We start from the raw sequence: 27,429 nt of genomic DNA, 5'->3' as shown, positions 1-27,429 counted from the left end.
TGCTCTCCACAAGACCTCTGTGGGCCTTAGGGAAGACACTGACAGCTCAGGCTTCCAGCTTTCTTCAGGGACATGATGAAATATAGCCGTAGCTGTGCGCTCTTGACAGTGGCTGAGGTGTCAGCACCGTTAATCCACAGAGGTTGCACAGTTGGAGCTTTCTTGCTGAAATCCAGGATTAGCTCCTTGGTCTTGTCAGTGTTGAGGACAAGACTGTTTTCCTCCCCATAGGCGATTGTCTCATCTGCGAATTTGAAAATGTAGCTTGAGTTTATGGGTAGACTGGCAGTCGTGTGTGTAGAGGGAAAAGAGTCTAGGGCAGGGCACGTTTTTCTAGATACTTCATGGCGACGGATGTGAGCACCACTGGACCGAAGTTGTTCATGCAGGTCGTATGTGGCTTTTTGGGAACCAGTACAATGACTGAGTGTTTAAAGTGTCTGTATACACCTCTGGCAGCTCAGCAGCACAAGCTTTCAAAACTCTAAGTGACACTCCCTGTTGCCTTTTGGGTGTTAAGCTGCTGCAGAGCCCTGAGAACCTGTGCGTCTGTCACCTGTAGTACACTCTCCCCTGAGCTGCATGGTAGTGCTGGTGAAGTGTCCAGATGGGGGGTTGTCAAAGCGGGCGTAAAAAGCATCAAGTGTGTCTGGGAGGGTTGGTGTCAGTATACTTGTTTCCCTTGTAGTTTGTGACAGCCTGGATGCCCTGCCACATACTACGGGTATTGATGTTGTCCGCATGTGATACATTTTGACGCGGTAATCAATCTGTCTACATCTGTGTATTCACGTCTGTTCTCCATCTTTTCCTCTTTCTCTCCAGGTGGAGAAAATCATCATGACTTTGCGTCCGGCCATGAAGCTGCGACTGCGCTTCGTCACACACAGCAGCCTGACGGAGACTTCGTCATCAGCTGCCGCCGCTGTCTCCGCTTCCTCGGCCTCCTCCTCCACCCCTCAGCCCCCCGCCTCCGCACTGTTATTGTCCTCTGTCGCCGTCTCCTCGCCCTCCACACAGCACGCACACACACCTATGTAGATGAACACAAACACAGTTACAATCACAATGGACTTTTACAAACATAACCACATCTAGGGCTGCTCGACTATGGCAAAAACGATTACGATTACTTTGGTCAATACTAAGATCACGATTATTTTACACATCGATTTTGGAAACATGCATTTAGAAAGAAAATGTTGTCGGCCACATTTTAAAGTTAAATGCATCCATCTGGTGCACCTTGAGAGCTGAATTAACATTAAGATCTACGAAGAACTTTGCGCTCTAGTAAAAAACGTTATCATAAACACATCGGTTGTATAGATATGAATGGTGATGACGCGGCAAAAAAGTCTTACACCCACAAAGCATGGCAAACGAGACGGGGTCCATGTTTGAAGACGGGTCAAGTGGGTTGCTGACATCGCCACACTGTTGACAGTCACGCAGGGAGAGAGAGGGCACAGCGAGGTCCGGACGCTAGATTACGAATCCTCCGAATGAGGGGTGCTGTAAAACGCCAACTTCCCCCTTAGGCCCCAGGAGGATGAAAAGAGGAGATGTCACGCGTCATATCTTTAGGATACAACACATGCGCAGTAAAATCCGATCTGCACTCGCCGATAGCCAATAGCAACGCACGACCGCAGCTCCAGTTACACTGCGCAGGTGTTATACCCCAGATCTCAAAACCGTGTCCAAGTCGACTTAGAGCCGGTAGCGCCGCACCACTACGGGGGACATACACCCGGCAAGGGCCAGCCAGCGCACGAGGGAATCCTCCCACACAAAGCGGTCATTCCTGAAAGCACACCGCTGTAAAGGAAAGGGGAGCGCTGGATTTATAACAAAAGAGAGAAAAAGAGCATCATTGCGAAACAATAATCCTTTTATGTCGATTATCTTGTTTTCGTAATCGTTGGAAGCCAAAAATCGCGTTTGAAATTCGATTAATTGCACAGCCCTAACCACATCACAGACCTAAACATTTTGTTTCTGAGTTTTCAGTTCTTCACTTCTCCCAAAGTGAAAAATCCCAGATTTCATAATGAATCACTTTGACAAAAGTCAGAGGTACTGATTTATTTATCTCGGAAATGAAGGATCTCTAGCAAAACATGTAGTGAATTCTGAGAACAGGCATCTCTATTAACCCGCACAGTAACCGGCAGCTCAGCTCTGTGTATCTGCTGCATTCAGGAGGGTGACAAAGATACATTTCTTGTTAATACCATGGCTCTGTTTGTAGTCAATTTTTATATTGTACATAATTATCAGTTCAATAAAAAAAGATTTTGGTAATCTGGGTTCAGTTTTTTATTGATGCTTCTTTCTACCACTAGTGTGTGCCTTTTTATGCACACGCGCAAAGTGAATCAACAACGAACGAATCCCAGGATAATGTATGTTTTTTTTTCAATGGATGTTTAATCATTCCACACGATTTCATATATTTTCTGCACAGCCTTCGTCATTCCATGTTCACATTTTGCAAAGCACCTGTCCGTCTTTGAATTAATCAACCCTAAATCTATGTATGTTTTTAAACACGGTTGTCTTTTGTTGACTCGTTTTCAAAATGCTATTTTGTTCGTGTTGCCTAGCCGGCTAACCACTCATCTCTCACACTCAGAGAACACTGAGTTAAGCTGCTGTGATATACAATTAAAAATACAATAACACAGTAGCTTGACACCAGTAGGGGGAGTCAGACGTTTACGGTTGCCTTCAGTCTACCTTTTATTACTGGAGCACTGAGAGAGACGTTATAGACCCTAGTGGCCCCATTGGATTGTCTTTCTGCCAGAGGGGATATCTCTAAAACATCTGAACAGATATCCATTATATTTGGTGGAAAGCGCAGCTTTGAGCCAAGAACACTTAAGATCTTGGCGGCGAGTTGGGATCTGGGATTTTTGCCATTTGACAATTGGCAATGAAACTAATGGTGAGAGGAAGACTTGATTCCAAATCCTGGGGGTATATTTGTTGGGTCAGTAAATCAAATCATAATTAAAGCGGTGCCTTTAGGTGTTACAGGAAGCTGGAGAATTGAGGCATTGATGATGCTTTTCAGTCTCATTCTACCAAAAATAATCACTATTCAAAAGTGGTTATTTTTACCAAACCTGTTGGAATGCCAGATGTTTTTGAGATAATGCATCAACATGCATGTTGATAATATTCAGCAGCTTAGATTAGTGTGTTAGCATGATAACATTTGCTAATTAGCACTACACGAAGAGTACAGTGGAGGCTGTACTATACTATACTATGACTTCTTTATTATGTTTTTGTGACGTGACTTTTTAATGACATTTTGACATACTATACTGTGACTTTTTAATGACCTATTTACAACATACTATATGTACTATGCCTTTTTTATTACATACTATACTATGATGTTTTAATGACATTTTTTATGACATACTATACTATGACTTGTTTATGACTTTTAACATATACTATACAATGACCTTTTTGTCATTTGAATGACGTCCCGTACTGACTTTTTTTTAATGACATACTATACTATGATTTTTTAAATGACCGTTTAACAACATACTATATGTACTATGACTTTTTCATAACATAGTATGGTGACTTTTTTTATAACATTTTAATGATATACTCTACAATGACTTTTTCTGACATACTATACTAAATATTTGTTTTGTGAATATTACTATAGTATGACCTTTTTTAATGCTGCAAGCAGCTAACGGGTGAGGCCACAGATGGTTGAGGACACAGTGTCCCCTCTACTGATGGAAGCGGCTGAAAGCAGGGCTTGTAGAGAGTAAAGGAGACTGTGCTGTCATAATTTTTTTAACATACATTCTGACTTTTTTCGACATACTATACTATGGATTTTTTTCTACATACTACACTATTATTTATTTTCATTTTTTAACATACTATAATATTACTTTTTTTCATTTTTTTGACATACTATACTATGCCATACTATATCTTGTGAGATAGCTCAGGGTGGTAGATAAAGTATCTAGTTGGATTACTGGAGGTTGAGGGTATGATCCCTATGTAACAGTGATTTTTGAGGGCTGACTTCAAATGAAAAAGTAAAATAGAAGAAGAAACACCACATCAGTGTATCTGCTCAGATAGCTCAGTGTGGTAGATATCTGCTTGGGATACTGGAGGTTGTGGGTTCGATCCTTATGTGGTCTGTTTTCAGGTCTAACTTCTAATGACGAAGTCAAATATACGAAGAGAACAGTCTCAAGTGCGTGTGGCATTGGTGGCTGGGTTGCTGAGTTCCTGGTTCGGGCTGCGGCAGAGTGGGGTTCAATCCCTACCCTCATCAGTGTCCGGTGCCCGACAGTGGAGTGAGACGAGTGTCTCCTCCCAGGGTTTCAGAGAGATACAACTGGGGGGTTATGCAACAGAAAACACAGTATAAATAATATTATATAAAAAAACTAACCCTTTATTTATACTGGTAGAGGATTCCTTCCACAACCAGGTGCTCAAGGCAGTTGTGGAAACAGTCACCACAGCCATTCAGTCCAGCAAACACCACCCCAGGAAGAAAACCATCCCGTCCCTCAAGGCTGGAGAGAAGCCCCATTCCCTACCACAGATAATGCCGACTGTCCACAGCCCCATACTGGCAGCTGAGAGTGGATCTTGGACAACAACTAAAGTTCCCTGAACACATACAACATCACTGATGATGCATCCCAGCGTAGCAGCAGTAAAACCAAATTTCCAATTTCTGTTTTATAACCCCCTAGTTGTATCTCTCTGAAACCCCACTGTCGGGCACCGGGCATCGATGTGAGGGTGGGGACTGAACCCTGCTCTGCCGCAGCCAGAACTGGCAATTTAGCAACCAAGCCACCAATGCCACACACACTCAGGACTGTTCTCTTTGTATATTTGACTTCGTCATTAGAAGTTAGACCTGAAAACAAACTGTGTCAGATAAGGATCGAACCCACAACCTCCAGTATCCCAAGCAGATATCTACACACTGAGCTATCTGACCAGATACACTGATGTAGTGTTTGTTATTATATTTGACTTCTTCGTTTGAAGTTAGCCCTCAAAACTCACTGTCACATGACATTTTTCGTCATACTATACAATGACTTTTTTTCATCGAATTTATCGACCTACTATATTATGACCTTTTTTTCATCAAATTTTAGTATAGAATAGTATTTGTATAGAATGTCGAAAAAATTAAAAAAGTCATAGTAAAGTATGTCGTAAAAAAGTCATAGTAAAGTATGTTGAAAAAATAAAAAAAAGTCATAATAGTATGTCAAAAAAGTCATACTACAGTATGTGGAAAAGAATAAAAAAAAGTTATAGTATAATATATAGAAAAAAAGTCACAGCATATTGTGTCGAAAAAAGAAATAGTATAGTATGTCGTAAAACAATAAAAAAACATAGTATAGTATGTCGAAAAAATAAAAGTCATATTATAGTATGTCGAATAAAAGTCATAGTAGAGTATGTCAACATTTTTTTTTTTAAAAAAAGTCACGGTAAAGTATGTAAAAAAAAAAAGTAATAGTATGTTGAAAAAATAAAAAAGTCATAGTATACTGTAGTACGTCAAAAAAGTTATAGTATAGTATGACAATTTTTTTTAAAAGTCATATTACAGTATGTCAAAAAAAGTTCATAGTATAGTATGTCGAAAAAATAAAAAAGTATAGTATGTTTTAAAAAAGCCAGTCTTATATTTTGGGGGAAAAAAAGGTCACAGTATAGTTTGTCGATAAAATAAAAAGTCATTGTATATTATGTTGAAAAAAGACACAGTATAGTATGTTGAAAGAAAAGTCAAAAAGCTCACAGTATAGCATGTGAATATTGGACATGTATTTGCCAGGTAGCCAGAAACTAAACTCCAAATGAATGATAATTTTGCTCCATAACTGCTGGATGTGTAATTATACTTTATATATAAAGTTTTCTAACAAGCTTGGCATATCAACTTTAATCGCGGCTGTAGCTCAGTGGGTTGAGCATGTTGAACATGTCCTTTAAACCACAAGGTTGGCGGTTCAATCCCTGACTCCTTTTCCCTGCATATTGACGTGTCTTTGAGAGAGACACTGAATCCCAAGTTGCTCCTTGGGCACTTTACAGCAGCCCAATGCTCCTAAATGCTTAGTATGGGTTATATGCAGAGGTCAAATTTCATGTATGTATGTATGTATATGGAGATTCTAACAAGGTTTAAGTTATATGTCAATGTTGTGTTCACAACTTGTTTCCGCTTCCCCGTAGTAGCCAAAAAAAAAATCAATCATTGCAGATTTAAGTTGTTTTAACTCCATCAATCATGCAGTTTTAGACCCAAGACTAATTTCACTGCTGAGGGTGAACCTCTACCCTCGTACCTTCCTTATCAAGTCTTACTTGGGAAGATCCTTAGTGAGGTTGAAGTCTCTCTTAGCCCTTCATCGTCTCATGTTGAAGGCTGTTCTTATTCCCTTGAGCACAGCATTTGAATCCTGATGAAATACGTAGAAGAAAAACAATAATGTTAAGACCGATAATCAATCATGCTTACTCATCCACTCCCAATTACATTACATTTTCACCGGGTCGGCCGTAACTGAATTACATGAACATTATGCAAGCTGTTACTTAAGTACATTAGAGACCTGAACATCTCTTGTGAATTCCATCGTGATGACAGTGCAAATTTAACTCTTACCCGTCCTTGCTTGTGGCTTCAGAGGAGAGCGGATTTATGTAGAGATATATTGATTTGTTTTCAGGACATGGGAGCTTAATATCATTATTCCTCTTCATTAAAGTTTCATGTATACTAGGTCAACTGTGACTTAATCACATCACAACTAACGCCATGTACTCTGGGCGTTTAATCCCTTTCTTCTTTCTGCTTGTGTGAGTCATTGCATGATCTCTCTATAAGGCCCAGCTGAGATGTAGGTCATCTGGTGTGCTGCTGGGCCTGTGGCTCACCCATTAAACTCCATCCCTAAATATAATGTGGCAACACGTAGGCCTTGTGGGATGCGGATGCACGGGGAGTTTTCACATCACAGCATGGTCCATATGTGTGTTTCTGTTTCAGCTCGCCTAGCGTTGCGTGGGAAGCCCGGGTTTATATATAGCATGGCATGGTATATAAGGCTTATAGGTGCTGTAGATGGACTGGTATACGGCGTGAATGTGTCATCCTTTATCGAACGTGGATATTCCTATAACTTGAACCTCCTCGTCTTCACTGTTCTTCAAGTGTCAGTCCCAGAACCGGTCTTAATTTTAGTGTTTTTTTCCACTCTTTTTTATTTAGAAAACAAAAAAAATGTCCTCTGTGGAGGTACTGGATTGATTAAATGTATGCGTGTTTTTTACTCTGGGTTCAGTCTGCGTGTGGTAGGTAGCCTGAAAACATCTGGCTCAGCTGAAGGTTTTTCTCCCACAACATGCGTCAAGCCAAACATGCAGGATTGGAAGACATGTGGTATACACTAAAACTAATCCATATGCATTTTTTGGGCTCTATTGATGGCATCTCTCAACAACTATTATAGATATTCCCATAAAGGTTGGCACAGACATTCATGATCCCCAGAGGATGTATTATCCTACGGTCTTCTTTGATGATCCCTGACTTTTCCTCCAGCAACACCACGAGGTTGACATTTTTGGTTCAGAGGGGAATGTCTCAACAACTATTGGATGGATCGTCGTGAAATTTGCTGCAGATATTCCAGATCCCTAGAGGATAAATTTTAATAACTTGAAGATCCTATGACGTTTCAGCTAGTGCTATCATCAGGTCATTTCAGTTTGACCAATACTTTGGTTTATGACTAAATACAGTGCCGTGAAAAAGTATTTGCCCCCTTCCTGATTTCCTAATTTTTTGCATATTTGTCACACTTAAATGTTGTTCTGGGTTCTTTTGTGACCTCCTGGATGAGTCGTCGATGCGCTCTTGGAGTAATTCTGGTAGGCCGGCCACTCCTGGGAAGGTTCACCACTGTTCCAAGCTTTCTCCATTTGTGGATAATGGCTCTCACTGTGGTTTGCTGGAGTCCCAAAGCCTTAGAAATGGCTTTGTAACCCTTTCCAGACTGATAGATGTCAATGACTTTGTTTCTCATCTGTTCTTGAATTTCTTTCGATCGCAGCATGATGTGCTGCTTTTTGAGATCTTTTAGCCTACTTAACTTTGTCAGACAGGTTCTATTTAAGTGATTTCTTGATTGAACAGTGATTGGCTAGTGAAATTGAACTCAGCTTTCCAAAACATGTGGTTGATCACAGTTAATTCATGATTTAACAAGGGGGGGCAATTACTTTTTCACATAGGGCCAGGTAGGTTTGGATAGCTTTTTCCCTTAATAAATGAAATCATTATTTAAAAACTGCATTTTGTGTTTACTTGGGTTATCTTTGTCTAACATTAAAATTTGTTTAATGATCTGAAACATTTAAGTGTGACAAATATGCAAAAAAAATAAGAAATCAGGAAGGGGGCAAATACTTTTTCACGGCACTGTACCTGCAAAACTAATGGCATTCCCATCAGCCTCAGCTGCACATTATGTTTAGAGCTAAGCATGCTAACATGCTAAACTAAGATGGGTAACATGGTAAATATTATCTGCTAATTTAAAGTGGCAATCTTAAAAATGTTCATTTAAATAAATATCTGTTAAACCTACAGGAGGCAGGATATTTTTGGCATCATTGGGCAAAAAATCCATAATAACCTTTCAGCATATTGTAACTCAAGTGTTCTGAGAGATAACTAGACTTCTGCACCTCCTCATGGCTCTGTTTTCAGACTTTAAAAAATCTAGCCCGTGACGGGAGACTTTGACCAATCACAGGTCATTTCAGAGAGAGAGCGTTCCTATTGGCTGTTCATTCAAAGGAGGCAGCTGTCAATCACTCACAAACTCCGATCAAACGGTCAAACTAGGCAGCGCTGATCAAACATGAATCAATATTCTGTTACTGTAATGCCTATTTCTCACCTCAAGTGTTTTCAGAAACATCTTGTAGTGTACTGTTGAGCTGTAAAATGAGAATGTGTGCTCTGGCTGGTGGGCGGTGCTTGGTATTTCCTCAACTGATCTCAACATGGCTGCCGGGTCACAAACTTTCTCCAAGTCAAGTCTACTAGGTAAACACCAAAACCGTGCTCTCAGTTATATTTAAAGTTTGCTGTGGCCTTATCAATAAGCAATTGGTCATATATGTGAGTCATCACTTTATTAAAAAAAGAATCAAGAATATTCATCTTTCTGCTACTTTTAGAAGATATTGATCTATTAAAAAGTTATATATTTAACTAGTTGGTTTTATGCCAAAGATACAGTCGTGAAAGATTTCCCTATATAAGACACGAAAAGCCACACTCACACATGCACACTCTCTTGTAAACTCAATATCGCAGTCGCAAACAAGTATGCACACTCAAGTCTTTCCTCCGTCCTTCCTTCACATTAACTTTTGCTGAATGGGAAGCTCTGAACTAAACAAACACAGACACAGAGGGGGTTACCATGGTAACCAGGTGCATCCGGTGCACCTGCCTGTCTGACTTTAAGTTTATCCGTGTGTGTGTGTGTGTGTGTGTGTGTGTGTGTGTGAGAGAGCGTGATGATCTCCTAACCTCATCATCCTGAATCTCGTCTGACGATCTTATTTATTTGACCAGGAGCTGAGAGGCGGAAGAAGAGGATGAGTGGGTGATGAGAGAAAAACAGGTGAGAAGGGAAGGGGAGAAAACGCGGAGAGTAGTGATAGATTAACCAAAGTGACAGAAGCAGGTGTTGCCCTTGGTGTTGAATCAAAATGAGGTTAAGATTGGATTCATCTTAAAAATCTAGCAGACGAGAGTATGTGTGAGTGTGTGTGTGTGTGTGTGTGTGTGTGTGTGTGTTTGGAGAATGCAGTATGGAGCATAATGATGCCAGAGAGGAAGCAATTACTGACATAATTGTCAGAGTAATTAGCACTACCATTTTCCCTGTGGAGGACGGAGACAGATGGACAAGAACAAAGAGAGCAGCATCAGGTTGTTTAAGTTGTTTCACTGCAATCAAATAATCTTATAAAGCCCCAGTGGAAGATTTTATTCAGAGTGTTACTCTTCCAGGAGCGCTGTATGTTCACAGACAGTGCTCAACACATATTAAAAAGATGAACCTAATGAAGGGAAACAAGAATAGATTCGATCACATGATAAACACCCCTCTGTCTTCTATTATTTGTATTTTACATTATCAAAGCCCCAGAAAACTTTGTCTCAAATCCTGTATCACATTAAATGTTCATGATTAAATAAGAAACAATTATAAAAGATTAGAAACAAATGTTATTACCTATATATTCTAAAAGAGTTTACACTCAAAAACTGTTCTCACAGTGCCAGCAACAGAAGTAACAACCCCACAACTGTCATCACATCGTCACATGAGAGAAAGCTTCGAAAAAAAATAAAATAAAAACAGAAGTCTCTCATGGGAAAAAAAACAAATCTTGCAGAATAATGTGTGTTCATGTAGAACCACATCACAATTTCAATAACTCTCAATCATCACTATTACAGATTCATTTTTACTGTTTTTGACTGTGCAAACACTAAATATTCTAGTCAGCACAGCAACAGAAATATATCATTTCCATGCAAATGCGCGTTCCAGCTGTGTTCTAGTTGAAACTGTTCTGTGCAGATCGCTGATTGCCAGCAGTGTGTCTCCAGCTGATTAGAGCTACGGATTTCCAAAACCCTTTAAACCAATTACACACAGAATAACTTTGTGCAGTTATCAGTGAACCGATGCTGCTGAAGATGCTGTTCCCGATAAGGAATCTGAAGGGGCGACTACAGTAGAATAATGATTCAAGAATAAAAGGAAAGATTTATTTTTGTCAAGGACTGACAATGACCAGGGCCTTAATCATCACACTGCATTTCCATCTTGACACACACACACACTAACACACTACTAAAAGTGAATTCAAAGTGTTTTATTTTCAGTGCTTAGTCAGAGCTCACTCGACTAAGTGCTGGTGACTAATTTCTGTGACTATAAACCATTTTCAATTAACTTTGAAGGAATCCCACCTGCTTAGCAGCATGTGTATGTGTGTGTGTGTATGTGTGGCCAGATGGTAGTCTGTAATGTGGTGATGAAGGGAGAGGAAAACAACATCCTTCAATAGGTCATCTACTGTTGCTGGGTGAATTTTTAGGTTTAAAGTTGCCCCTCTTATCTTATTTTGACCGAGTGACAGTGCTTCCGTATGATTAAGACCACTTGTATTTCGTATTTTTTTTGTGATATGTGTTTTAATTTTATTTAGACGTAGTGTATTTGGGCAGACTAAATGGATTTATGGCATATGAGATGTATTTCTCTCCATCAGCTAAATTGTATGACGTCATAAAGTTTGATTTATAGAAACAGAAATGACCACTAACAGTTAAATTGTCCATTTGTGTTTCATAAAGTTTATCAGCCTATTCTATCTTTAGTTTGGGATTTATCCTGTAATTATTATTATGGTCAATGTGTACTTAATTTTTTTATTTTTATTCAATTTAACTTTGTTTTTTGTTCTTTATCCTTTTTGCATCAGCAGTGGGTGAGGGTTGGGTGGGAGGGAGCTTTGGGGGAAAAATACCAAAATATGGAGGGACAATAATTTACATTTATGCTCTATTTGTATGTTTCTGTACACCTGATTTCATTCCCAATAAATTATTACGGGAAAAAAAAGAAAGTTGCCCAAGGACAAATTTAACATTTAAAAAAAGTAAATTAGCAATATTGCCTGTAAAAAATTACCAGTGAGTGATTATGAGACAGAATGTCCAGTGTGAAATGACAAAAACAGACATGCAAATAAAAAAAAAACACCTTGATGTGACATCTACTCTGCTCGAACGTATTCTACATCATGTTAGTCTGTTGAGAATAGAGGTTTGAGTCCGTCGGAGCCTCGGTGCAGCTGGTGTCTGTGTGTGTGAAGCAGCCTGGACTCTGGTAAACACTCGGTTGTGGTTGCACTCTGCCCATTTGTGGCTTTGGAAGTTTCTTCTACAGAGTCTAACAGCCAGACAGCAGCTGATATTTGCTAATGCGTTATGTGCTGCGTGGGAATGTTTGGGTACATTTGCAAGTGTGTGTGTTTCGCTAATAGGGATGAAATCTTTGAGCAGCTTTTTTTATAAATCTGTGACTTTTATTCCCTGATTGAAGCAAAGCAGAGCGTGAAAGCAAATATAATTTCAGATCCAGTCTTTCACGCCTGCGTCATACAGTGACGGAAATGTAGCGCGACTCAAGATGCTTTTAAGGCTTCATTTACACAAAAAAACAAATTAACGTGATCAAACAACGGATTTTCTTTGCTTCCAGTATCTGCGTGTCTGCAGCTCATTCACACATGCACTCACACACACACACACAGTCACCCATAGACATGCCTAGTCACACACACACACACACACAGGATGTTCACAGAGCAATTTGCTGGTGACATTTCCCTGCAGTGTAAATTGCAGCATTTATTAGCACTGAGTCAACATAAATCCTAGTTAGAGACTGTCAGATATAAAACCTTTGAGAGAGGACAAGACACAAAAGCAAGCCATCAATAAATCCTCTGCTTCCTTTTTGTATGTCACCATCTTCCGATAAATAATGACTGTGCACAACCACACAAAGCAACAATGACCATGCACACACACACAAAGACTGGATGTCTCTTATCTTTCTCCACTTAAACCCCGTTAAAATTGAAATTCTTTAATTTTAACTTTAAGTTTATCGGCCCATTACGTTCAAATATCAGTCCTACCGCTAAGAATCTTGGTACCATCATTGACTGGTATGTGACTTTTGACCATCATGTTACTAAAATTGTCCAATCCTGTTTTCTCCAGCAAAGAAACACTGCAAAAATCAGATGCATCTCGTCTTTCAAGGATATTGAACTATTAAGTCACACTTTCATTTTTACCAGTCTAGACGATTGTAATTCCCTCTACACCTGCCTCAGTCAAATCTGATGATCTCATTGTTCCTTATTCTACCTCTCGACCACTCCGATCCTCAAATCTCGGTCTTTTGTCCATCCCTCGCTCCAAGTACAAATCAAAAGGTGATCGGGCCTTTTCTATCTTAGCCCTGACCCTCTTGAATCACCTCCCCCAATCTGTCACAGCTGCTGAATCTTTGGACTGCTTTAAGCAGCTTCTAAAAACCCATCTTTCTAAGCAAGCTTTTTTTTTTTATAGGCCTCATCCACATACAGTATGTTTTTGTGTGTCTTAGTTTGGTCTGCTCTCATTGTTCTGTGTTTCATATTGTAATTATTCTTTGGTTTCTCTCATTGTTCGATGTTTTATTTGTGTGTAACGGTGTGTGTTAAGCGGTGTTACATAAATAGTTTTACTTATTTACACACACCACAAACAAGCAGTCTCTTAGGTAAATTCATTATAAATCACTCCTACTTTTCATTACTACTAACCGTTTTACAAAGCGTAGCGTAGGTTTTTTATTGGATTTCTACCTTCCAGGCAGCGCCATGTAAATTACCCTGCAAAGTTTTTCAAACTTGCTTTGAATAAGCAATCCATCACAGTGAACAGGCAACCTTTTTTGATGCTTGTCAGTGTTACATTATCATGATTTATTGCTGTGGCCGCAGGGATAATATCAAAACAAAAAGAGCTTCCATGAGATCCTGAAAACACCAACAAAGATGTGTTTTAAAAACAGTGTCCTGTATTAAAGCTGAAGTAGGTGAGATTGGAGCAAATATGATTAAAAAAAGTTTTTTTTTTATAAAACGGGTGCTATATCATGACAGTAGTACAAGAAACAGGCATCGGCAAGATTTCACAGACCGGAGGAAAACAAGCAGTAAGAGCTGATCTGAGAGCCGACGGTCGCGAACTCCGACCAAACGGTCAAACTAGGCAGCTTTGAACAAACATGAATCAATATTATGTTACGTTAATGCCTATTTCTCTCCTCAAATGTTCTCAGAATCATCTTGTAGTGTACGGTTTAGCTGTAAAATGAGAGTTTGTGACGCAACCGCCATTGTAAAATCTGTCGAAGGAACGCCAAGTTCCAGTCACATCACCGGAGCACAGCCAATAGGAACGCTCTCTCAATGAAATGACCTGTGATTGGTCAATGTCTCCCGTCACGGGCTAGATTTTCTAAAGCCTGAAAACAGAGCCATGATGAGGTCAAGAAGTCTAGTTATCTCTCAGAACAATTGAATTACAATATGCTGAAAGGTTATTATGGAATTTTTGCCCAATGATGCCAAAATTATACTGCCTACTGCCACTTTAATTAGTTGCCTTAATACAAATAAAGGCATCTATATGTTCACATTTAATGGATTATATCTGCAAGTTGATCTTAATGTTGTACTGGCATGAACTGAAACCAAAGCTGTACTGACGGTAGAAAAAAAAATAGCGTAATGTTAAGTATACTCGATTTGTAGTTAATGGGCTGAAACTAAACCTTCATTACGGTCCTTTAATCTGTTCTTGTGGTTCAATGACAAACTGCACGGAGTCTGGTTTTTCTCACTGTGTTTGCATACACACTAATTATCCAATCTAAACAGATATTAATTAGAAAAAGGCCATAATTGGTGTAGTTTGTATTTGTACGCAGATGTTGCGTTTTTTTCTGTGCTCTAACCTACAACAGTTAGATGAGTACATTAAAGCGTCTTCTGCTTTTAAGAACACAAACAATAATTATTTTCATTTATAATCCTTCAGATTTCAGCCCTGGTTGATTTCGCCAAACCTGTGGTTACTGATGGTAACAGAGTGTTTAATACGGCGGTCCCAGAGTTACATTCAAAATGACGTATGGTGATGTATTGACCACTGAGAGAAGCAAACACTCCTAAGTTGTCAACTTAGCCCGGACAGGTGATCTGGGTTCTCAGTTGTCTGTTGTGCTCATATACTGCAGCTGGCGCGAGGCACAAATCTGGTTGGTTAACGGTTAATAATTGGTTACCGAGGGTCGGTTATCGGTTAAGAATCTTTTTCAAAATTAGCATCCCTACATCATAATGAAATCAATCTAAAATTGTCTTCCACATTACGTTAAATATGTGAATGTATATATAATTAAGCATGTGTTAAAATCATGCATGCATCGTTTCCCTGTGAATCCCTTGTACGTGGAGTACGCAATTTCAATCCTGAGCAGCAGGAAAGGCAGACTCAGTAGTAATGCAAACTATTACATATGTGCTATAACCTTCAATGGCTGTTATTGAAAAACTGAAGGCCATAGATAGTATCAAATAAAAGGGTTTGATTTAATGAAGCTCTTATCTTACTACATAGTTGGAGAAGCTCATCAGTGCAATCTGACAAAATGTGTCAGCAGTTTTGATATGGACATGAACGTGGGCTGGATTCTACTGCCTAATATCTTGCTAAGTTAAGAAAGAGAAAATCTACTGCTTCCAAGTGTCAGGTGCATGTATACTGAACCCAGACACAAAAATCTATATCTGTTCATCCGTAGAAAACAAATAACCATAACACATTTCTTGGCACACACAAAAACAACTCACTCTAATGAACCCATCACGCCTGAGGAAAAGCCTCGCAAACACTTCCCTCAGAGAAAAAAAACAAAAAACAGTGAAAACTTCCTCCTGTTATAAAGCCGCCACTGAGAGCATCCTCACGTTCAAACAACAGCTCAGACAAAGAGACCAACGCCTGACCCCTCTCACCCTGTTCACTCCTTTACTCCCACAATCTGCTTCAACAACAACCTTTTCCCACTGCTGGGTGGAAACGCTTCTTGTCAATGCCCACGTCTGTGTACTTTGACCCACTGATGTGCTTTTTTTATATTTAATTTATTGTGTATGTACGTATAATCGACTGCTGATGTATAATGTGTTTGTGTTGGTCCACTGAAAATGGGCTGATTACAAGGCTGTATGGAGAGGAAACTGCACCAGCTGCAACTGTGTCATCACTAAAACTGGAACTTAAAGGAACAATGCGTAACATTTCGGGGGCTCCGTTAGCAGAAATGGAATATACTATTCATAACTGTTTTCATTAGTGTATAATCACCTGAAACTAAGAATCGTTGTGTTTTCGTTAGCTTAGAATGAGTCCTTCATATCTACATAGGGAGCGGGTCCTCTTCACAGAGTCCGCCATGTTGCTCCGCCATGTTTCTACAGTAGCCCAGAACAGACAAACCAAACACTGGCTCTAGAGAGAGCCTTGCGCGTTTTTACGTTACCTGAAGGCCACCGTCGTTCTCCGACACGCTTGTGGAGCTGCGGTAACGTGAGCCTCAGAGTGCAAAAACCGTGGTACCGCCAGCTGCCTTCTGATTTCCGTTGCTCCTAAAGTAGTGTTATTATGGTAAGGACGGCTTCTGGGTGAGGCGAACGGCGTTACCACGAATTTACACTCGGTGGCTCATGTTACCAGTCTTGGAAAGGGAGGAGTGAGCGCAGGGGTTCTCAGTTGGTTGCAATCTGCAACCACACCACTAGATGCCGCCAAATCCTGCACACTGTACCTTTAAATTGTGATGCAGATTGAAGCCTCTGATTTGTCCTCGGTGGTAAATTACAATTTAACAAGCTTTACTCCAAAGTCTGATAGGCCACACCACCTCTGTCAATCAAGCAGCATCAGGGAACTTGGATAGTAAAAAATATAGTTAGAGCTGGCCTGCACAGTTGAATGTTTTCTAACTACCACTTCTTTTTTTGGCCACTGTAGCCATATGTTATTTAAAGCATGGCTAGCAAACAATGAATCAGTGCTTGTATTTCAGACCTGCTGACAGCAGGTGTTTATCACAGCAAATTAGCAGAAAATGGCTTTTAGAAAGTGTTATTACAGTTTGTCAAACACAGCCCATGGTCGACTGAATGCTGTGCAGTAAGTGAGGTGACAGAGTAGTTTAATCACAGCTGCAGGCTGCGAGGCTAATTGTTCCAACACCTTATCTGTAGTAACATACATTTGTCTTGATTAATGCTAGTTAAAGTGGCAGTAGGCAGTATATTTTTGGCATCATTAGGAGCAAATTCCATAATAACCTTTCAGCACATTGTAATTCAAGTGTTCTGAGAGAAAACTAGACTTCTGCACCTCCTCATGGCTCTGTTTTCAGGCTTTTAAAAAAATCTATCACAGGTCGTTTCATTGAGAGATCGTTCCTATTGGCGGTGCTCCGTTCATGTGACCAGAACTTGGCGTTCCTTCAACAGATTTTTCAATGGCACAAACTTTCTCATTTTACAGCTAAACCGTGGTTCTGGCTGAAGGTAACAAAAATCAGTGTCTAGAAAGTAACCTGCAAATTGCAAAAACTTGCCAAAACTCTAGCAAGGCACGCTGCCCGATGACCTATTCTAACTTAAACCATTCAAGGTCAATGCCTAACCTGAACAATCTCGCGAGAGTTTCAACATTTTGCACGATACATTCTAGCCATGACCAACAAATACTGCATACCAGCACAACCTGCACCAGTGACTTTGTTGTCACTTAAAATGTAAGGCTGCTGGAAGGCAAGATTTAAGCTGTTTCCCCACTGCTTCCAGTCTTTATGCTAATCTAAAATAATCATCTAACTAGTAAATATACTGTAGATGTAGCTATATATAAATGTAAAAAGTACAATACAGTATTTGCCTCTGAAATGTAGTGAATTTGAAAAGTAGCATAAAATGGAAAATACACCTAAGGTACTTCAAAATGGTATTTTAACACATTCCACTGTTGGTTATACTGTAGTACAGAGACAAATACATATGGTTATGTAGTGGTCCATTTATATCTAAGGTTAGTCTATTGCACAGGAAAAACACAAGAAGTAATCAGTGTCAAAACATGAGTTTTAGAAAGTTTTCTCACGTTTCATTCTATTAGTGTTTACTTCATTGTTAAAATACACATCTATTAGACATTCCTCAATTGAGAAACACTTATTACTCCAAAAAAAAGTATCACTCAGATTCTAATTGCTGTATTATATATCAGCTGAGGACCTAAATACCCATATTTTTCATTTGTAAATAATGTGGGTTTCTACTGGCGTTAAAACAAGAGAGAGCTGTAATTTGTACTTTCCCTGGTGAATGACAGAGAGCGAGCATCGTTCTTCCTAATAGATTCTGTGTATCTGTATGTGGGTGAGCGGAGGGAGGGAGGGTTAGCTTGTTCATATTCCAGTCATGTTTGAGTCACCTCGCAGCCGAGGCTCTTCAACACAACGGACGGCTCTCCCTCCTCCTCCCTCTGCCTGCCCTTCAATTTCTTAAAATTGTTATTGTGATAATTGCCAGCTTTCAGCCCACAGCCTCAGTGAGATGATTGTTATGTTTTATTATTATTAAAGTAGGCTATGTGTTCTGCAGATTCGGCACTTATGGGAGAAAAGAGTGAGATCCTTGAGGTGATATGTGTGGTATAAGCTGGACAAGCCAGACATGCATAATGCAGAATATAGAGTCTACTCACTCACTTTGTTTTTCACACACACACATAACTCTTACAAAAGCAGATGGTGCCAGATGGAACTGAGACTAAAATAGAAAGAGAAAAAAGAGGGTAAAAAGGAAAAAGAGGAGGATATTTTGTCTTTCGGAGCAAAAAGCAGAGAACAACCCTGTGGGCTTCTGAGAGTGAACGCACAAACACACACCAACATGCATACACAACACTGTACAACACCTCACATCAGAGGCACGCGGTTGTATGTGGACGCTGGAAATGTTTTGATACGGTCTTGTATTTTTTCATTGATTTATCCAAAAAATGCCAAAAAAAAAAGTTTAAAATAGTCACATTAGTTGGTCTGAATTTTGACAGCTAAACAAAATCTGCTTCTGGGCTATCAGCAGTGTCTACTTACAAAAAAGAAATAACTACACAACTGGTATGTTAGCTATAAAATGGAAATAAGTTCTCCCTAGATAAACTCACACCCACAAAACCCTGGATCCTACACTTCCCACAATGCAACTCAATCGTGTCTTCCTGCTTGGTAAATTGAGATGACCCTGATGACATTATGAAGGTTATTCCTCCAGACGACAGATGGCATTATACAGCTGTTTTCCCAGGCTGCATAGCAATAAACTGACCTTTCATGTGTAAAATCGGCAGAGGGCTCCTTTGAGTGTGCTCTGACTTCCTCATTTTTGGATGATTTTCACACACTAACCACTGTGATGTTTGATGTTGGAGGTGACATACTCTGCCTGCTGGCGTTCATACTGTCTAGTAAACCAGGGGAAGCTCTTACAATAAAATAATCAAGGTTTAAATAGACAGTAAACAACTGAAATATTCTGCTAATAAATACTTTCTAGTTCACAGTTTTCTCTCCGAAGAACAAACAAATGGGCTTTATGAATATTCAGCACACAGTCACATTAATGACTCCCATTCATGATGGGACACAGCAGGTATGAAGGGATAACAACTCTCATAAGATGCTCTAATTGATGATTTCTGTAGCGACAAATTCATATTTTACAGCAAGACGATTGCAGTGTCAACCATAAAACTGACATTGCAGAAAGTAATTGTCAAAAAATGCATTATGCGATGAAATTATAACACACTAATTGATTTATCAGCCCTGAAAACACATTTTTCTTTTTACATTTAGAGTTGGGAGAATGTCTCCTATCTCCATTAGTCTCCTATTGATAAGATGACATTCATCAACTGCTGTAAATGTAACTGTTTCTTGGCTTAAAGTCTATCAGCCCTCTAAATTTCAATACACTTTTTTGAGATATGCTTCCTGAGAAGGTACAGACAAAGAGACAAACTGATGAAGACAAAACCTCGTTAGCAAAAGTGATAAATCTACGCTCAAAATGCAGGTAATCCTACCCTATATCTTCCCGAGTGGGGTGTAGTCTTTGATAAAAACTCTGTGACGTAATCTTTATGGTTGTTGTGGCATCCACATTAACCGAGAGATGTGACTCAGTGAGCAAATTCCAAGAGGACAAGCGCCGAGATGACGACGCCATCCATCCTCAGATCATTTCAATTATATTGGACAGGTGATTACAAATGTGCCCTCTGTCCACCCTCAGCTCTGGTTACATCACTCTGCCTTTGATAAGTCACAGTTGGAAAGTTGTTAATTTCTACATGAATCACTCAGAATCTGCACCCATCACGGCACTATATCACACACAGGTCAGCTGATGACTAAAGCACGGCATCAAGACGTGCAGCATTACTCTACGTGATTCAACAGATTCTCACATTATGAGGGAAGCTGTGAAATAAAAGAGCTGGCGGTGGTTTCACGTTAGTAACACCCACCACGACCCTGTTTCACACAGTTCACTCTGACTTTTTCTGCATGTATTTAAAAGGTGATCTTGATATTGTGAAGAAAACTCAAGGAAAGATGCAAGAATAGCAACACTGTGCCCTTTACTTGCATGTGTGTGTGTTGTATGTTTACTTACCGTGAGTCTCAGTACTGCTGGTTGGTGCAGCTGTGAGGCTGCCTTCATCACTTCTGCTTTAAACCTCCTAAATGTCAGCACAAGGAAGAGGAAGGTCATTAACATTTGTCAAAATAAAAACTCACTCATTCATCACTCACTGTCCACCTATCTGCCTCCCTGCTGGCCATTAGGAATCATGACATTGCCAGACAGACAATACACTGACTGCACCAGTCCAGGATCATTAACTCACCTCCTCCCTGCTTTATGATGCTGTCCTTGCTGGGCGCTTCATGTGACACTGTCCTCATTTTAGCATTCCTGTGAAGCCAATTACCCACAGACAGGGAAAACAACAGGTGACAAGTCCTTCAGGAGTTTGTCCCACCGCAACAACATGTGCAACAAAGACAACAGGAGAGCGAAGGAGGTGTCAATCAACACAGGTCTAATCAGGCAGAGTGAAATCACCTGTGTGAGGTGGAATTACCTGTAACCTACTACAACAGCAACACGTGGTGGATTCACCAGCACAGAGGGTCACAGGTTCAAATCTGGCTTGGGGCCCTTCTGTGTGGAGTTTGCATGTTCTCCCCGTGTCAGCATGGGTTTTCTCCGGGTACTCCGGCTTCCTCCCACAGTCCAAAGACATGCTGGTTAGGTTACTTGTTGACTCTAAATTGCCTGTAAGTATGAATGGTTGTCTGTCTCTATGATGGGCTGGCGACCTGTCCAGGGTGTACCCCGCCTTCGCTCATTGTCAACTGGGATCGGCTCCAGCCCCTCTGCGACCCCTAACGGGATAAACGGTTGCAGTTGATGGATGGTGATCTTGAGAAACTCGCAGGAGCAAACTAGATTTTTTAATTAATGTAGTTGTAGGCTATTTAGTAACACACAGGGCAAAAGCACAGGACACAACATCTTATACATCCATGGTCTGTGGTCTATTGGACATCTATTTTGAACGTCCATGAAAAAGTTTGAGATTGCTCTCAAAACTTCCATTTATGTCCATCCTTATGCTCCTCTGGGAAGCGGCCGGGCAAAAAAGTTTAATAAATAAATAAGTAAGTAAGTAAATAGTTACAATAGTAGGCCTATGCATATTTATAATACTTTTATTGTTCAACACAGGCCATTTTGGTAGAAACCTTAAAATTCTGACAATAGAATAGAAATAATTTTATTTCACTTTTATACGGCACTTTGTAGGCGGATGTTTTACTGCCGTCTGGTATTCGCTTTTTTAGTCAGAGCATTTGATTTATTGATTGTTTTCAGGATGCAATAAAAATTTCAACTAATATAACAACATTTTTTTCGAAAATCTTTACCAACCCTAGGGTAAATATGGAGGAAGGAGTTTGCATCAACCAATTAGAAATAAAAGACTAATATATATATCTACGGGTAAACATTGGTTTTAAATTACCGAAAGACAAAACATTTTACTCTAAAATATGGCATGCACTGTTGAGATGCTGAAAAGTGTGAAAAAATGGAAATGTTACTTTTTAAAGGAGCAGAGGGCTTTAAATTCTTGAAAATCATGTTAAAAATCCCTGATTAAATAGACTAAAAAAACGGGATACTCAGAATGTGCACTCTCTCTGGCATTGACATTAAAGTATGTTAAAGTTACGAACCACCATAAAACATTTGCTTTTAAAAACAGCTCATCTTTGAGGACAATCTAGTGAATTTTCTACCTGCATTTCCAGCAAAATGGATATGACATTTATGAAGTTTCACACAAATCCACTTATTAAAAAGCCCTATAAAACCATGTTAGATACTACACAAGACAATCTGTAACCACTGTGGACCTCCATGTTCATGCAGATGGAAATCAGGAGACGAAGAAAGGGATATTGGTTTTGAATCTCATATCCTGTTTTATTGTTCAAATATGGCAGAACAAGATATACAACACAGTACAACCGAGACACCCACGCGGTCAGACGTACACACGGACAAATGGAAAGACAAACAGAAAAGACAAATTTGTACAGACGTTCACACTCGCACACAAACACACAGCTCTGAGTTGTCATGATTGATAGAGACAAGAATTTCTCTGGGGAACCGCTGATCAAACATCCTACCGTCGTTGTGTGAACTCACTCACACACATGCACACACACAGAAACACACACATACGCTCTCAGCGACAGATAAACGGACTAACCATACAGGCCAACAGGACAACTTGTGTATTAAAGGGGATTTTAAGGAGATTAAGGATCCGGTGACAATAAAAGATCAAAACGGAAACGATCAAAGTCCACCTTAAGACAGAATTCACCTTTCTTTATTGGCGTTGCAATGAGCCCACAGTGACAGGATTTAAGTGAATTTCACAGGGATGAGAGCACATTTTCCAGCAAACACCTGTTTGCACTGGAGGGAACTAAACCTCACATGGGCTGAAAATCTGAGCTGGCAAACTGACTCACTGTTGTCTGTCTCAGGAATTGATTTATCTTTTAATAGAAATGACATGAATTGTGTGTCATGGTGGACGTTTTTTTACATTTAACTCAAGAATCCAACTCTTTAGCCACAGGATTACATTTAAGAGACTTTGGCAAATCTCACAGCAAAACGAGCCATCATCACCCGCACTGGCTAAGATGTTAGCCACGCATTGTCACCTTAAGCACAAAAATCTACTTGTTTTAGTGACTTAAGGCCACTTTGAACAGAGGTGATTTAACAGCATGTACATGTTTACCTGCTCTTTTAAAAAAGTGAAACCAAAAACTAAAAAAAAAAAAAAAAATCATTTTGTGCTTTTTTCACCTTTAAATGCAAACTGAATGCTCTTTTTCTCATTTTTAAATTAAACACCTTTTCAGCTTGTCACATGAAATTCATTTCTCTAACAGGGACAGCAAAGCATTATAAATAATAGTTAGAACGGATAAAATAACACATTTAATGTCAGAGTAAACCAATCACTTTAATCATAGCTTTATCATCATCGTCTTGCTGTCAGTCGAAAAACCTCATCTCCAGGAAATCAAGTTTAAAAAAAAAAGAAATTCAGAAAAATCCCCCTTAATTTCACACCGGGTGTTTCTGAATGAATTCCATGAGCTGTGGGGTCAAATGCAGAGCACGAAAAGGCCAATTTTATTCATCAAGTTTTACAAAAAATAAATGGATGGAAGACACTGAAATCAAAAGCCGGAGGGTTTTCAGCTGACAGCAGCGATTGTCTGAGTTAACCTCCCCGACACCAGCATCACCATCTGAAAAACTTGGCTGTAAATGCTCTCACATGTACAGTACTACAGAATAAAAGCTCCTCCGATCAGCGTGAGTACTCCTAATGAACGCTGAGCCTCAATCAGCGAGGCAACAGTCCGTGTTTATCGCCACACAATTTATGAATCTGTGCATTTTTGCTGCTGCTTCAAAATCATTTCACAGAACAAAACTGACAATGTGTTAACAAAAAAATAATTACATTTATATATGATCAGGCAGGAAGCGGAGTTATGAAATGAATGCCTGTGTGTAATAGTAATAATATCATGTCACATAGATTTAATTGAGACAAGCACCCAGGTCATTAATGGATGTTTTGGCATTAATGGAGTAAAAACGCTTTCTTGGCAACTTGTAGTGTATTTTTGGAGTGTTATTTTTTATCTTTAGCATAAGCAATTAAGTATCTCCAATTCATCCTTTGTACTTTAATTAGTTTAGTAGTTGTACATTAGTGGAGATAAAATAATGTGACACAAGGATACCAGTCTGTATGCTCCCACAGTGTCGGTGGATCCAACAGAGGAGTCCAAATTGGGTTTCAAAGAGCTTGTATCACTTAGTTTCTGTTTGAAAATGTGAATTTCAGAGCTTATAACTGACCTTAAATTGATGATTGTCTCGGTGCTGCCTCGGCCGGACACACTTGGTTAATTCAACAGTAATATATAATACTTAAAGCGCAGCTGGGGCCAGATCGCTTTCTATAAACAACTTAGAATAAAGACAAAAATGCGGTGTGGTATGCAGACAGAGAACTGGAAGTTTCCTGAAATTGAATTGTAAGTGCTTTGAACCAATACTCGCGGCAAAATACGACAAAAACTTGCACTCTTTCTCGCATTTCCCCTTCGGCCACAAAGACGAGCAGACGTGTAATCTTTTGTCAATGAAGACAGCACTGATCTTTCAAGAGAAACATACGCTAAAAAGGAAAGTAAAATAATTTCTTCACCTGAAACAATGAAGTGAGAGAAGAGAAAGAAGTTTTTTCATGGGGGAAATTGAGGATATTAAGTCACATTTTAAGTGCAGGTGATGGTAAACCAAAGAGTCTACAAAACATGATTCATCGTGTTCTAAAAGGGCAGTTTGAGTGGCAAGTCAAAGCGAAACCTTAACATGTGCATGTGCGTCTCTAGAGGAGTGCTTCACATATGTTTTCTGGGCTTGATGTGCAAACGCAGACCCGCAGCTGAGTGAAGACCGAGGGCCGATGTCCTTGCTGTTATATGTAGTGAGTTAACTAACAGGCTTTAGCTAGCTGGCCTGTTGGGACGGTCACCGAGCGCTGAACTCAAGCTACATTATCTATTTAACTAGCAGTGTGTCACGCTAGGTCAGTTGGGCAGGTAGCTAGCATGACTGGCTAGCCGTTGTGGTTGGCTAGCTGGGTTATCTAGTCAGAGCTGACTAGTTGGCTTGTTCAGGCTTTGTGCCCAGGGCTTACTGACTCTTCTCCTGGTTAGCCAGGCCTGGCTGATGTTTTCTGGGCGGCTGGTTTTACAGTCTCTGTACCTCAGTCCCGATGATGTCACTTCCTGTTGTCTGTCGTGGAGTTAGCTGTAGTGTCCGTCTTTGTTGCAGTCTCTTCAGTGTTTCCAGGGGGCTGCAGAGCCGTGGCGTTAGGCCCTCCCCCGTTTTGAAGTGTTTCTTGTTTGTACTGTTGCATGGCGCGATTGACGGCGTCCTCGACCAATCGCCTGCTCACCCTCAGTAGCTCCGCCTCGTCGGGCTCAGACCGGCGACGCCCACCTGGGTAGAACAAGAAAAATAAAACGACATTATCAGTTGTGTTTCTGGCCACCTGACGGATGCAAGTCCAACTTTCACTCTCTTTTAGCTCTGTTTTTGGTCTCCACCAATTCCTAATCTTTGCAGTATTACAAGTGTTTGGCGACACAGCTGATATTAACCTCAAAATCAGATTAATACCACCTTAAGTGTCGTGTGACGATGCCCCTAACACCTACTGCAAAAATCAATTTTGAGTGTATTATCACTGGAGCAGTAATCCATTTCCAATAATATACAAATAACATAAACTTGGAATTTGAAACCCATCATCAAGCTGTGGATTTCCAACTGTCTTCATGCCACTAGCTGGTGGTCTACTGTACTATATGTGAGACATACAAGATCTCAACTATAGTGACATTGGAAGCCATAAACGCAACAATGAATTTGAGTGTAACTAGAAGCCTCCCGTGGTGATTGGGTGTCTTTTCATATGATACCAGGGCTGATTTCATTCTCATTCCAGTATGTTCAAAATAAATACAGAAAATAACTATTAATCTGACAATGATAAATGAGCCGACTCATCATAGACTGAATCCAGCAACAATGGATTGGATGTGACACAAGATGTGACAAGTAGAGTTGATAATAACAGATGAGGTAAAAGACCATCTCTCAGCTCTTCTATACATGCATGTTGGCTTTAATCTACATCCTGGGAGTGATTGAAAGCTCTTTGACACACAGTTGCTTTTGCTTTTGCTACAGATAAAATGGCACACAAAAAGACAGCGAGATAGAGGAGGAGTCTGACGGACATAAAGCCAGTTAGGAAAAAAAAGTAAGATGGGCAGTAAGTCAATAATTCATGTAGAAAGACATTTAAGGCAGGCAGGCTGGAAGATGGACGGTCTGCACTAAGCAGCCATTCAGACGGAGAGTAATGGAGAATCACTCAACCATCCAGTCTGCCTGACTGACACACACACACGAGCACACACAGATTACTGCAGTGGTTCAAAAAACACCCTATACCCACCTTAACATTTGATTACCAAGGCCAAGAGAAAAATCCCCAAGCTTATCTTCAACACCACAGAATCCCACAGGGCCCATAGGCTTGTTAACATTTGAAAGCAGTGTGGTGCTCCATTATTCATTATAGAAGGAGACGGTTCATACAGTAGGAGTGAGACAGCGAAGGAGGAGGAGTAAGGTTTGTTGAGGTCAGAATCATATCCATAAATAGTAATGTATATTTTTTTTATATTCTGTTGTAGTTTTATTACCAACCTGGTGTTACTCTTAATGTTGGCTGTTTTATTAGTTTATTATTAATATATGCATTAGGGCTGTCAAAGTTAACGCGATGATAATGCATCATGAAACTATAAAACCTACGGAATCCATTGGTACCAACCATGTTATACTATCTTGTCGCGAAGGAGGTTGAATAATGCATACGAGTCTCCCCTTTACAGACATGCCCACTTCATAATAATCACATGCAGTTTGGGGCAAGTCATAGGCAAGTCAGCACACTGACACTGACAGCTGTTGTTGCCTGTTGGGCTGCAGTTTGCAGTGTTAGGATTTGAGCATATTTTTTTTACGGTAAATGCAGTACCTGTGAGGGTTTCTGGACAATATTTGTCATTGTTTTGTATTGTTTATTGATTTACAATAATTAATATATACATACATTTGCATAAAGCAAGCAATTATTTTCTGTTTATGTATGAACACATACACGACACATCTAACCAGTACCCGGTATACCACTGTTTGGTATGAATTTAATAAGGTGTGCACATTCTCTGCATTGATCTCATTCTATTGTTGGCACATCCATGCTGTGGACATTTTACATCTTATTTTCTACCTTTTATCCTCCAG

The 27,429-nt window shown here is 39.8% G+C and overlaps 2 protein-coding genes across 8 annotated transcripts in view; one reads left to right on the top strand and one right to left on the bottom strand.

Annotated features, from left to right (window-relative positions):
* med23 (mediator complex subunit 23) overlaps positions 1–2,311 on the top strand; it is a 130,014-nt gene extending 127,703 nt beyond the window's left edge. For all 5 annotated transcript variants that reach the window (XM_037751117.1, XM_037751116.1, XM_037751115.1 and 2 more), the window contains one exon: positions 826–2,311. In XM_037751117.1, coding sequence (XP_037607045.1) covers positions 826–1,041 — 216 coding nt within the window. In that variant the 3' untranslated portion in view covers positions 1,042–2,311. The remainder of the gene's footprint in view (positions 1–825) is intronic.
* A 5,943-nt stretch (positions 2,312–8,254) lies between these two features.
* The window catches only part of LOC119476940 (A-kinase anchor protein 7-like), a 69,021-nt gene continuing 49,846 nt past the window's right edge, over positions 8,255–27,429 (bottom strand). For 2 of the 3 annotated variants that reach the window (XM_037750616.1, XM_037750617.1), the window contains one exon: positions 22,392–25,548. In XM_037750616.1, the coding sequence (XP_037606544.1) occupies positions 25,328–25,548 (221 nt within the window). In that variant the 3' untranslated portion in view covers positions 22,392–25,327. Of the gene's footprint in view, positions 8,267–15,469; positions 15,473–22,391; positions 25,549–27,429 lie in introns of those variants that run through there. The other variant, XR_005204137.1, reaches the window with a different exon arrangement.

The sequence above is a fragment of the Sebastes umbrosus genome, chromosome 18, assembly GCF_015220745.1.
Source record: "Sebastes umbrosus isolate fSebUmb1 chromosome 18, fSebUmb1.pri, whole genome shotgun sequence".
NCBI classification, from domain to species: Eukaryota; Metazoa; Chordata; class Actinopteri; order Perciformes; family Sebastidae; genus Sebastes; species Sebastes umbrosus.
Note: the sequence above shows the minus strand (reverse complement) of the source record. Positions and strands in the feature narration are given on the sequence as shown.